The sequence below is a fragment of the Styela clava genome, chromosome 4 (genome assembly GCF_964204865.1).
Source record: "Styela clava chromosome 4, kaStyClav1.hap1.2, whole genome shotgun sequence".
In the NCBI taxonomy this organism is placed as follows: Eukaryota; Metazoa; Chordata; class Ascidiacea; order Stolidobranchia; family Styelidae; genus Styela; species Styela clava.
The window spans coordinates 11835124-11849545 of NC_135253.1; the positions used below are offsets into that span (position 1 = coordinate 11835124).

The 14422-nt window shown below is 37.9% G+C and overlaps 1 protein-coding gene across 1 annotated transcript; it reads left to right on the forward strand.

The window, feature by feature from the left end:
* The first annotated feature begins 4620 nt into the window (after positions 1–4620).
* On the forward strand, positions 4621–9497 carry LOC144421972 (uncharacterized). Its single transcript, XM_078111614.1, has 5 exons — positions 4621–4693; positions 4761–4888; positions 5281–5501; positions 5693–5805; positions 9277–9497. Exons 2-5 carry the CDS (start codon positions 4784–4786, stop codon positions 9495–9497), a joined length of 660 nt encoding a protein of 219 aa, XP_077967740.1. The 5' UTR covers positions 4621–4693; positions 4761–4783.
* The last annotated feature ends 4925 nt before the right edge of the window (positions 9498–14422 follow it).

The window sequence follows — 14422 nt, forward strand, 5'->3', positions numbered from 1 at the left end:
TATACTTAAAACTATTGTATGATGATTCTTTGATATTGTCAGGAATACTGTTCCAAATACACGAACCAGTGAATTTTATGGATCTCTGAGCCAAATTTGAGCTTGTTCTATTAACAAAATAGGCTCCTCTACCAGCCGACCGAGTATTATGTCCATGAATATCACTAGAGTTTGTGAAGTAGTTTTCAAATGCATCCGGCAAAATACCACATTTAGATCGAAACATAAATTTCGCAACTTCAAATTTATATACATCCGCAAGTTTGAGAATACTCATCTGTCTGTATATAGGATTTAAGCTTTCACGCATACGTGCGCCACTCATTAATCTTAGGGCACGATTTTGAAGTACACAAATCCTATTGAGATAAGTTTCACAAGCAGAGCCCCATGCCACAATTCCATATTGTAAATGGGAATAGAAGAGTGAAAAATACACAGTTTTTAAAACTTTTTTTGGCACAAATTTTTTTAATTTAGTCATGGCCCCAATTGCCCCCTGAAAGCCGACCAGCTAGTTGGTTGATATGTGCTTGCCAATCAATTTTTTTATCCAGGATGACTCCAAGGTATTTTACACAATCATGGTTAGTCAATTCAAAATCGTTTAGAGTGAACTTAGGGTTGTATGTGGAATTTTTAAGCTTTTTGAAACAATTAATTAGTAAGACTTGCGTCTTGTTGGGATTAACGGTGAGTTTGTTGTGAGTGAGCCAATCAGAAATATTATGAAGTTCAACATTAACTTTTAGTTCCAAGTCGGACAGATTTCTTGTAGCAGAGGTGGAACTGGTGTCATCCGCAAAAAGTTTGATCGAAACATTAGTGGCATGGACAATATCATTGATATGGAGCAAAAAAAGGGTCGGGCCGAGTACAGATCCCTGGGGAACTCCTACAGTCACATTTGCTTTCAGTGATTCAGTACCAGAAATGTTCACAAATTGACTTCTATTTTCCAAATAGCTAGCAAACAACTTGTTTACAACACTGCGAATTCCATAATGACTTAATTTACGAATTAAAATTTTGTGATCTACGGTATCGAATGCCTTTTTCAGATCTAAAAACACACTGCACCCTACAAATCCATTTTCTACAATGTCATAATACTGGCTCACAATATCTAAGATAGCATCTGATGTGCTATGTTCGTTTCTAAAGCCAAACTGATCGTTATTCATAATTGAGTATTTATCAAGGAAAGATTTTAATCTCTTTAGTAATATTTTTTCAAAAAGAATAGACAGACACGATAAAATTGAAATAGGACGATAATTTGAAACCATATTCTTATTCCCGGATTTGTACACAGGCACCACTCTAGCTACTTTCATATGACTGGGGAAAATTCCAAGGGACATAGAGGCATTAAAAAGTTTGGTTAATATGGGACTAATAATTTTGTTCAAAAGCTTCAAAAGGTGTGTTGGGATGTGATCATGACCCTCCGCCTTACCAGATGCTAGGGAATCTACAAACATCTCGATCTCAGCAGGGGAGGTCTCCTCCAAAAACATGGACGACTGATTCGGATGTTTCAAATATTTCAGTAAATCATTGGTGTTGGAGAAAAATGAAGCCAGCGATGGCCCTATTTTAGAAAAGTAACTGTTGAACAAGTTAGAGAGAGCATTCGGGTCTTCAATCAATCTATTTTGGGTATCATCAAATAAAGAATTCGGATGGGATTTTTTAGTTTTTGGATTTATGATAGAGTTGATGGTCTTCCAGGTCATTTTCGTATCATATCTATGCTTATCAAAACATTTTTTGTGGTAATCCTCTTTGGCTTTATTTTTGATATGAGTAAGGGCATTCGAATACTTTTTATATTGGCGCTTTTGAGTATCAGTGCCATTCAAAAATAATAACTTGTGTAATTTATCCCTAGTTTTGGCAGCACGTAAAATACCTGGAGTAATCCATGGTTTTCGTTTCAATCGAATTTCTTTCCTGCTTATTTTTTTTTAGGGGGGCATGTTTATCAATTGAGGTCCTAAGCTTGGAGACAAATTCATCAAAAATATTGTTAAAATTTTCAATTTGTATTACTTGTGGCATAGTTTCATTGCAAAACACAATTTGGGCATCATTCAAAAACTGGTCCGTACTGAAATGTCTCATGTCTAGTTTGAGTTCTGCAACATGCTGAGGGGGTGCATGTTCCAGGTCAATCTGACATAGAATAGAATAATGATCAGTCGTAGTATCGTTCAATACAATTGGTTTCTCTGGTGGGAAGCGTGATCATGGGAATTGTGGCATGGGACTGCAGCATGTCTAAGTATTCCTTGATAAAAAGTGTTTTAGCGTTAAGATTAATATTTATATCACCCACAATAATAAATATTTTCCCATCATTAGTTAAGTTATGCAAGCTGTTTTGTAATTTACTGGAAAATTCATGATAATTCGAATTGGGATGGCGGTAGAGGATGCCAATAATTAAAGTAATGGGTTTGGCAGATTTGATGGGTATTTCTACCCAGAGATCTTCACATCCGACAAGATTCAGAAGATAGTCATCGATAAATCTTGGACAAAAGTGAGATTTCATGTACAAACCTACACCACCAGCATTAGTGTTGGATGGTGTGTGGTAAAAGTTATACCCATCTATGTTGATATTAGTCACAGCCCACAGGGTTAGATTTTAGTTTTGTTTCTGAGATTGCGATAAATGTCGGAGTAGATTCTAGTTCGTAAACAAGTCTTGACAACTCATCACAATTTTTTTGGATAGAACGAATGTTCATGTTAGCCAAAACTATTGAGTTTTTTAATTGAGTGAGTGATTTTAACACATCTTTCGGATTATTAAGTAAAACACAATTTTCAAAATCGAAGGTAGTTGTATTCAAAACATGGGTTTCTCTTTCTATAAAATCAGAGTTGATAGGAACGGGAATTATCAATTCATAGCATTTAGAACAGTAATGGCTAGTGCCAGATAAATTTGAGGTTGAATGTACAGAAAAAGAGCACATAGAACATGTTCTAGCACTACAATTATCACAAGATATGAAATTAAATGAAGTTGGTTTTTTACAGGAGGGGCAAAAGTCTATGGAAGCCATTTTTATAACAATTATAGATTCAGATATTTTATTTCCGTCGTGCATGAAATATTGTAGCGACATAAGTAATAAGAAAAAAAAATGCTAACAAAAAGATCAATTGAAATAGAAAGGCACACAATATTTCCGCAATTGACGCGGGGCCGCGAAAGACTACCAGAGTCATCGTGTCAGCAACACCGTGTTTGCTGAGTTCAACAGCAGATGACGTCAAATAAAATCAACTAATTATTCTTTAACAAAAATGGGAATACAATTTGGCAAAATAAAATCGAGAGAGTCAAGAGATTACTGATTATAGTAGCTAACTGTAGTAATTACTGATTATATAGTTGAAGTCAGTTTATCTTATTAACGTAATGCTCAGATGAGCACAGAGAAAACAACATGACGCTGCAAATTTCAGATAACAGAAGGGGAATTCCCAACAACTGCCAAGGGGGAAATATATTATATATTATAAAATTTTAACCTGCTCTGAAGACAGTTGTTTATTCCAATTTTTGAAGGTCATCTAGCTTAGTGATTGGAATTCTAGGGGAATCTCTGTTTTTTCTTACATAAATGTTTCCGTTGGTAGTCCAAAGTCTTTCGTATTTGTTTGTTTTTCTTGCCACACGAGCATTGTATAGTAGATTACTTCCATAATCTGTCTAGTGTTCATTTACATACAGGAAATTCATGCCGGTGACTCCAAAATTGGAAATGCTGGAAATGTTGCGTTTATTACTCAAAAATTCGTTTTTTTTTGTTCCTGGTTGTGAAGCGAACTATAATAGGGGGAATCTTAGACTTGTTTCTCCGCAGGAGTCTGTGAGAGACAGAGATGTCCAGTCTATCTATTTTTATATTTAAAAGCTGGCCCATTTTTATGATGATATCATCAGTACATTCTCCTTCTTTGTACGGAATGCCGTGAAATTCCAGATTTTCCCTTCTGGTGTATTGTGCCAAGTCCTCAAAGTCTTTGTCAAATCTGCATTGAAGCAATGAGACTTGATTTTCAAGAGCCTTATTGGAGGCCGATAACTTCTCAACTTTGTTGTGAAGGTCCGCTAAATAACTTTTTTGTATTTCGAACTCCGCGTTTATGAAGTCCTGACTGGCTTGCACCATTTCAACATTATGTTGTAGGGTGTCATTCCTAGACTGGATCCCACTCACTTCCTCCATCAATTTATCCACCTTACTCATCATATCGCCACTGTGTTTGAACATAACGTCAAGACGCTCGGCCATGTGTTGAGTATTATTATGAACAGACTCACTTATTTGGGTGGACTTCTTTTGGTCATGTTCATTGATGGAGTCTTCTAAAAGATCTTTGATGGTATCTCCTACAATGGCCCTAATCTCGATTTTCAGGTTTTTTGTTATTCTATGTTCCTTTAAATCCAGTGTTTTCTTGAGTTCGTCGATTTTTCTCTCCATTTTGTCAAATTATTAGTAAGTTAAATATTTTATGTTAAGGTATTATATATATCTGTGAATCTTAATCAAAACAGCAATAATGATTTGAGATGGCAGTACATTGGTTCCCCCAGTTTTGTCGTGGGGAGGTGACAAGATTAATATCAAAAATATATATCGGTCAACATCATGTAGCACAATTGGTATGTTAGTAAAAAATTGCTGTTCGACAGTCTCGAGGGCATATATATGATTACAGGATATTTTCAGTGGATGTGTCAATTGGATGCCCAATGTGCAGCAGCTGCATGTCAGAACAGTTCAAAAATGACGAGGAAGAACACCATCCAAGCCAGGTCATGTTGCAAGTTGATGATACCGTGCATGACATGATCAAGGTGATGTTTACTTTTTGTTTTATTTCAGGACCAAATAATTTTTAATGCACTAGACTCAAGAGATTAATTGTATGACTGACTTGTGGTGACTCACCACCGCACCTCTAATTACTCTGCGTGGGTTCGCAGGTTCGAATCCCATGCAGGGATGGTTATGTGCGAGAGGATTGCTGGACTCCTCGCCGTCGTTGGGTGGTTCACGTAACCGCTGGTCGGTTACGGCTTCCTCCACCACCAAGTCCATGCTTCCGAAAACAAACAATATAACTAATCCCATACCCGACTTGGAATGGTAACCGGACGAGAGGCCGTGGTTCGTCATATGGATAAGCCGTCTTATCGGCTTTCCTCTTCCCCGGGATAAATATGTAAATCATATCATATTTTCACAGGCCACTTTCGCTTCTGAAAGTTCCATCTTGAATACTTGGCAGCAAATGTTTTTTGGTCAGCAGTTTGCCAACTCCAATGCTCACCCCTCTTCGTGTCGGTACCATCCAGATGTGATCCGTTGGGCTATGGAACTCTATTGCAGATCGCCTTCTGCCTATGATCATCTGCGAACAAGTCAGGTGCTGACTCTCCCTTCCCCAAGCACTTTGAATCGCTACAGGTAAATGTAATGCTTCTGACAATTGTTGGGGTGTACTATGGTGAATTTAAATTAACTTTGATAACCATTTGGCCATGTTGTTTTCTTTCGGTCTATTTAAAAAAAATATTTTGTCTATTATCTGTCTACTTATTATATCATACATTGGTCAGTGACTCGCGATTGCTTATTTTTTTTTTTTTTTTTTGCAGAAATTTCATTCCACCACAATCTGGGATTAACCAACTGGCATTGGAAGAAATGGAGAGAGTCATCAAAGACAAGGGTTCATTGATTGGATTTGTTGCTCTCGATGAGATGAAGGGTAAGCTCACCTTAATTTTTATTTACAATCTTACATCATTGTCATATATATGAATCTCTGATACAGTTAGAGAAAATCTGGTCTGTCGTAACGGCAAATTGATTGGTTTCGTAGACAAGGAAATGGCAATAATGACCAGCTTCACACATTTTAGCAGTGGCGGCGCGTCAATAGGGCCAACCGGGGCAATGCCCCGGTTGTTTTTTCGGTATAATAAAAAATATTCGAAAAATACCTCAATATCGGTTGCACAGACTGTCTACACTAGCCATATTCTCCCGACATGGGTCATTTTTCGCTCGCAAAGCCTTCGCCGAACGTCGACGGGGCGACGCCGATTTTGCCCTGGTTGCTCATTGTATATAGTATTCTCCCTTTTATCTTCCACTCGCCGCGTTTGTCTCGTTTGTTTTCTGTTTCTTTTACTAAATTATCGGGGCCGATCGGGGCTAGCCCCGAAATTATGACGACACAAAGCTTATGACGACACAATGCGACGTTTCTTACAACAACGTGTTGACATATTCACGCATTCCTTCTCGTTCGTTGGTTGCTTGAAGAGTTGATAGTTTCCTCGCCTTCGTTTTTGTCGCTTGTTTCGCTATTTGAATCAGTTAGAGACCTTTAGTCCATTTGCTTTCGATTTTCCACATTCCTTTTGAGCTCCTCACTTCTTTCCGGCTTCGCATTTCTTAGCCTTAGACCTCATAATGATTAAGGTTGATGCACTACTTCGCACTCCGTTTTCGCAGCTGCCGCTGGAACAAAAATTAGAGGTACAACGTCTTGGGCCTTATCAACCAAAAAATTGTTCACTGGAACAATCCAATGACGGAGGAAAGCGTCGGCGTACATTCTGCGCAGAAACTTGGTATAAAAAACACGAATGGTTGTGTTACAGCGAGGACAAAAATGCACTTTTTTGTTTTCATTGCCTACTTTTCGCTATCGCCCGTGACTCACGTTGGTGTAAATTTGGTTTTAGAGATCTTAAACATCTTTCCGAGCGTGCCAGGGATAATCAATCTTCTATGGAGCATCTGGACAATGCAGTAAAATACCGAACATTCGGAAATGTTAATATTGCAGCACAGTTGGATGAAGGACGCGCGGTTTCTATTCGTCGGCACAACCAAAACGTCGAGAAAAACCGCCATGTTCTCGGTCGATTGATAAATGTTTTGAAGTTCATTGGTTGTCACAAGCTGTCCCTCCGTGGGCACGATGAACGGGCTGGCTCTTCTAATAGAGGGGTATTTTTGGATATGGTGGAATACACCGCATCTCCTGATACAGTATTGAGGGTTCCATTACATTTGAACCCACGTACATTTGAACCCATGACAATTGCACCTGTATGCTATTGCACCTATGGAATTTTTTTTGTTTCGCGGATAGTTAAACCCATACTAACCCTAACCCATGGGTTTTAGCACCCGCATTTAGATTGAACCCGTGGATATACGCATGGGTTCAAATGTACATGGGTTCAAATGTACGGTCACCAGTATTGAGAGATCATCTTGATGCCGCAACTGTTTCGAAAGGGACATCTAAGGATATCCAAAATGATTTGCTCGACTCAATGTATAAAATTTATTTACAACATTTTGCTCTGGAAATTGAGAATTGCCAGTTCCTTTCGATTCAGTCTGACGAGACAACTGACATCACGTGCGTTTCCCAACTGGCTGTGATTTTTCGGTTTGTGAAAGATGGTAAACCTACCGAGAGATTTCACAGCTTTGTACCAATCGTTGATCGCACGGCTTGCGGGATATCGGCTGTACTGAAAGAAGTATCACAGCCTTACAACGCGAAGTCAAAATTGATAGCTCAAACTTATGACGGCGCGGCAGTCATGAGTGGGTCGAAACATGGTGTTCAAGTTTATATAAAAGAAGATTTTCCTCATGCGCATTTTTTACATTGTTATGCACACCAATTTAACCTCGTTATTAAAAATATGTGTCTTGATACCCCTCTCGTCCGTATATTTTTTGCAAATGTTTCGGGGTTTTCTTCATTTTTTTTCCGTTTCGCCGAAGCGCTCTGACCTCCTTCGCCAGATATGTAGCCGCCGTCTCCCAGCTTGTGCACCAACACGTTGGAACTTCCAATCACGCGTGGTGCAGGGCGTGTCCGAAATTAGGTTTGGGACGAACGCTCTGTGAGGGAGGCGGCAGGTCTAAAGCGTCTGCTAGAAGATGGTGAGTTTTCATTTTTTCTCGCTTTTTTCTCCACAATATTCTATCACGCGGATGTATTATACGGCGCATTGCAGTCAAGGCTAATGGATGGAGCGTCTGTGCAGTCGTGTATTTCAGACTTCTGCGATGCTGTATCTCGTATCCGGGAAACAATAAAATACGACGACACATGGAGTGCTTCTTTACGCCGCGGGCAAACAACGCAGCGTTTGATTTTGTCTGCAAAGGAATGCTGTGACATTCTGGTGAATCAAATAGGCGATCGTCTGCGCACTGAACACCTTGCCGCGTTCTCTTTGATGAACCCCAAAATTTTTTCAAAATTTGCACGTCAATTTCCCATCCATTTGTTGGCTACTGTCTCCAAATTTTACCCCATGATAAACGTGGGTAAATTGGAAAATGAATTGCGATGTATATACACCAATCAAACTTTTTTGAACATCACATCAACTTGCGCGCTCCATGGGTTCCTCATAGATAACACTCTAGTAACTACCTTTGCGGCGTCTGCAAAATTTCTGGACATCATTTTGACGACGCCTATTTCTTCCGCCGACGCAGAGCGAACATTCAGCACACTGAAGCGTATTAAAACGTATCTCAGAAACACAATGAAGCAAGATAGATTAAATTCCTTGGCTGTTTTATCCATTCACAGAGACGTTATTTCTGGGATGCATGACTTTAATCAGCGCGTTATTGAGCATTTTGCTTCCAAGAAACCGCGGCGTGTTGCATATATGTTCAAGCAGTAGAAGTCTAGCAGCATATATATCTATGAGTGAGCGACGCATGTCCTTATCTTTGCATTAACTTTCCTTTCTTCATAGTAACGTTTTAAACCTTATTTTAGGTTTTGTCTGCTTTCCCGAAGTTTCTGTTAATATGTCATTGTATTTATCTGGGTAAATATTGCCTTTCCTTTTGAAAGAGGTTTCAAAATGAACTATGTCTATATATATATATACCGGTCCCTTGACTTGGACCGGTTTTAAAGACACTTCCTTATCGTTAAAAATTGTCGCTTTTGCCGATTGGTTGTTACCGATGGAATGGTTTTTATACTCATAAAATGATGGGAGAACTTACAGCGCTCATCCTGTCCTCGTAGATGGGGGTGACTTGGTCCCGCAGTAGCTTGCCCCGGTTGTCAAAATGACCACGCGCCGCCACTGCATTTTAGGTAAGTTGTTACTGGGGTTAGACTACGATAGACTTTTTATGTAACGCAGTATTAATGTTCTACATGTTTCTTCAGTATTCTACGTTAGAACTGTGAAGCGAGATCTGTCGATTCCTTTGGCGTGGTATGCAACCCGTAACTCCCCAGCCTCCAAGCTTTGTCGGGTGTTTTGGGAACTTTCAATTGAATGTGAGAGCCGAAGCGTAAAGATCCTTGCTGTAATCGCAGATGGTCACAGTACCAACCGCCGCTTTTTCCAACTTTTAAGTGGCAACATCCCATTCAAATTTTTCTAAAAAACTGAGCATTGAATTGACTAGAGTATTTTCAATAGATAATTAAATTCAGTAAGACTCACTAAAGTTTTTGTAAAAGTTTGGTTTGTTGTAGCCTGTTTCGAACTCTTCGTCAAATTTGAAATATGGTCTAAATTTACTGGACTTCACAGCCTGCTCGGAAACTTATTAGTGCTGTTTTATAATAGCATGGCAATCAAATAATAAGTTTGGCTGGCAGAAGATTGAAGTGGGTGATGCAGTTTATTGCCTTAATAGACTGATGTATTTGAGACTTTGTATTTTAGTCGAATCAAATTTAATTGGGCGCTGTTTGTTTGGTACATAAGAGAAACACTGAGATAACCCGGCCCACACAATAATTTAACAATAGACTCAATCAAGTACCTCATTTTAGCAGTTACTAAAAAAAATTAATTGAAAATATGACTGTTGCTGATTCTTGCCAAATCTGGTCTAGTACCTCTAGAACAGACACCAGACCCCGGGGCCCTCTTTTTGAATAATTTGTAAAACAACTTTCTTGCATATGCATGTGAAAGCACTCTCATAAATAAACTCGTTACATATCTTGCTATCTTGACACTTTCTTTGTGTCCATTGCAATAGGGTAGCATGCCATTGACATTGGTATCAAAGTTTTGAGACTCTTCTAACTTATTTTCAATTCCTGCAAAGTCTATAAGATGTGACTGTTTAGCACATTCCTGCGCTACTTTTTGGTAAGCCTCTTCTAATAGTAACAAGTATGCTTGAGTTGGATACTTTAGCTTTCCCTCCGGGAACTGCAGTAATGGGATTGTTGAATGGGAGGGCCTTTCTGCACAGAGGGAGTCCAGGGCTTTTGCTGATTCTGCAAATTTAATATACCCCTTTTTCAGGGTATATCCTGCAATGTACTCAATTATGCCTTTTTCATAACTGTCGACCTGTTTGCAAAATAAATTTTTCGGGGCGGCAAATGTTACATTGTCATCTAGTAGCTTGAGAATGTAGTTGGTTATTTCCAACATGGCTTTCGCTGTGAATATTTTCTCCGTATGGCCAGCGAACATCTTTGGCGAGAGGTGTGAGCATTGAGAGAATTTTAGCATGACTTGGTCAGCTCCTTTCTTTCTGGCAACTTGCATGAGGGCTTTTATAATATTCAAGCCTTCAAATGTTAGCTGTAAGTCGGATCTTACGTTATTGACCAATTTTATAACTTGATCATCGGAAACTTCAGTAGTTCTTCTATTTTTTACTTGTGTTGATGCTTTCGAATGAGGAAATTCTTCAATTTTATCGAAATCCTCAAAGGAACTCAACAATTCCATGTATCTCGTTAGTAGCCATAATACAGATGAATAAAAGTAAGTAAGATAACTTATAAGTTCTGAGTAATGAACTAGAGCTAGGCTGGGTATGTGAAAAATAATTAATTACAGAGATTGTGCAAATTAACAATCTAAACGTGGTAATGCTTTTGACTTTTAATTAATCAACACTCCTTTTTTTCTCACTAATTAGGCTATGTGGCTGATTTCAGACAGATAACGGTTTTAGCATCGAATTAGTATGAGAATAAATGGTAAGATAGCAGTCCAATAAAAATGGAGTAAAATACAGTGGTTTTCAATCGCAGAGGCCAATACAACATTTAATAATTCTGAATGCAAACTACCGAATCATGACCCTGAACTGATGGATTGGCTATATACGAACCCGCGACATCTTAACACCAAACGGCCAACGCTGAAATAGATCGCGCTGAGAAAAACATCGCATTTCCTACTTCCGTACCTCTTTACTCATGTGGAACGACCTTTGAACCCGCCAGTGAATTCTCTAATATCATTCTCTGTGGTGAAACCGCGGGTTGCATTTTTATTTAATATAGGGTTTCTATTAGTTGCAAGCACAAAACTTTGGTTATTGATCTTATGACATGCGTTGTTCGCTTCGCACAAGCCCAGGTATAGGCTTTGCAACGCAAATGAAATTACTCGCACTTACTAGATCAAAATAATTAATTTCGCAGGTCGCACATCATTTGAAGTATGGCACTTCTCCGATGGCAGACCAAACTTTTCTTGGCCCGAAGGCCTCATGTTGCACACCCCTGCATTAGGGCCCGTTCACATATGTTCACACTATTGCGTTGACGCACCTTAAAACCTTGTTTATTTAACTTAATCGTGCGCAGTGCGTTGGTGGAAGACAATTCTTTTTGCGTTGACGCTGCGTTGCCCGCCGTTTTTGAATTCTGATTTGGTGCTTTCGCCATTTTTGTCGTTTGACTTCGGTATGTCCGGGAGCAGCGCCGGATTAACCATTAAACAATATGAGCACGGGCTTAGGGCACCAAGCAAAGAGGGGCACCACTGAAATTTTAGAGCAGAATTTTATATAATTTATCGGTATTTATTAAAATATTACGAGTTCACCAGGCGAATCAAACTTCAAAATGTTCGCTTATTTTTTGTCTTCAAGTATCATATTAACCTTCTTCACTAAAAATAAACACTGAAACTTATTTATTGGACACGAAATGGGCCTATGAGTCGTTTTCTTAATTTTTTTTTCTAGTATTCACCTTGTTGCTGCATTTTTATTTTGAAAAAATTTCTATTCTCTCCAACAAGTGGACCAATGAACTATTTACGCTATGTGGCGGTTCCACGATCGCATTTCAACGATATATTGGTCAGCAAAGTCGGGAGTTTCTTGATAAGGTAGACCAGGGTGGTCCAAACTCTGTCATGCTGATACATTCCGTGCGGCTCACAGAACAATTTTAGCGTATATTTGTATCTAATGGGGTGAAGTTTTTGAGTTTTTTTTAGATATTTCAACTGGGGTTGGGATCCCGAAATTCAAACCCTTCTTCTAACGCTTTGTGCCTTTATTTTAGTAAAAACACTCCTCTGTTTACAAGCGTCGGCCCGACTAGGCGCAGACAGATTATTGCTTCCAATATCATCGTGCGTTTTCCTGTGTTCTGACGAAGTGAAGCGTTGTCTCACGACAAGATTAAGTGAGTGGCTTTATAAATATTCAAATTAGTTGTGCATCAACATTAATAAAGATTTTATTATAGAATGCAGATTACAAAACAAAATAGAAGAGCAATCATTTGAGAGGGAAGGCCCTAGAACCGGTCCTAGCACTTGAAAGCATGTTGACAAATGACAGTAAGATCTGAAGATTTAAAATTTACTTTAAAGATCCAATGAGCAGATGTAGTAGAAAATCACTTTGTGCTACGATTGTTCAGCATAAAAAGAGTAAGTTGTAAATGTCCTAGGTAGCCAATACAGTAATGATTTGTCAAGGATAATGTAATTATGTAAATTTTGATAAGAGATCAAGATATTATGTAACCTAATATGTATATTTTCAGGAAGGAAAGGATCATAAAAAAGTTGCAATGTATTTGAGGATTTATGCGGTGTAGCAGTAAGCAAGGATATAAATTGACTAATAGGTGATGATTTATCTCAAAAATCAGAATCAACTTACACCATACAGCCATATCAATGAAAATTTTTGATTGAGGAACTAAAACTTTCGGCAAAAAAGATATGTGGTGAACGATACCACCCTGAAATTGTAAGGTCGGTATGAAAACATAAATTGAACACAGAAGATATTTTAACTTTGAATAATGAATGTTTTATGATGGATTTTTTTCCATTCATTCTGTCATTGTATACGGGGTCCCCAGCTGCATATGACAACATAAGAGGTGCTTTACGTTTGCCAATTGGATCTATTTTGCTTGATTTCAGGCTGGTACTGATACCCTTATTCACATAAATTTGATACCCATCATTGCTATTATCTAAACATGGCTTCAACATATATATATATATTTATAATTTTAGATATGCCAAAAAAATTTTGCATTGTTTTGTCGAGTGTTTTTAAATTATTGATTTGTAATAAATAGCAATAACTTTTTTGCTACTGCAAAATCCTCCACATTCATTGAGTGCATGAATATTTCTCCTGGAACCGTTACATTTTATTAATTCCAATTTGTTTTATGAGGTATTCACATTTTTGTTTCAAATAACACTTTGTCAAAGTGTTATACTTATATAATATATAAAACATACATGCATACACATACACATGGTAGACAAGGTTCAATTGTTGTAGGCAATTTATTTCAAAATAAAATATTTATATATAAAATATAAATTTTTGCAGACGGCTCGAAACTCACTTTTGAAGGATGATTTGCTGTCACCAGATGGGGTTTTGGCATGGAAACACATCTAAAGGGAATTTATGAAGATATGTCTAAAACAACATTAATTTTATTTAACTTCCTTCGAAATAAAAAGATGAGCAATTCCCTTGTACAGTACTTTCGGAAATTTCGATATTCCCACAGCCAATATTGCCCATAATCGTGTCATAAAAGGGTTACAATTACCATTTTCAACTCCTAATAGCAACACATTCCGCCCAAGAGGCACGAGATTTAAATATCAAACATGAAAAAGGATTACCTCAAGTTTTTTATACAACTTGAATCTATCCCTGCAAAATTTTAGAAATTGGGGTATTCTCACAGCCAAAATGCCTTTATTCGTTAAAATTACGTATGTCAAAAATGGGTTAAAATTACCATTTTTCACATCCTAATAGCAACTCATTCCGCCGAAGAGGCACGAGCTTTAATTGTTAAACATGAAAAAGTGTAACCTTAAGTTTTTCATTAAACTAAAACCTATCCCAGCAAAATTTTAGAAATTGGGGTATTCACACAGACAATATGCCCTTATTAGTTAAAATTACGTATGTCAAAAAAAAAACTAAAATAACCATTTTTCAAATCCTAATAGCAACTCATTCCGCCCAAGAGGCACGAGATTTAACCATTTATTAATTAAGAGGGTTACCTCAAGTTTTTCATACAACTCAAAACTATCCCA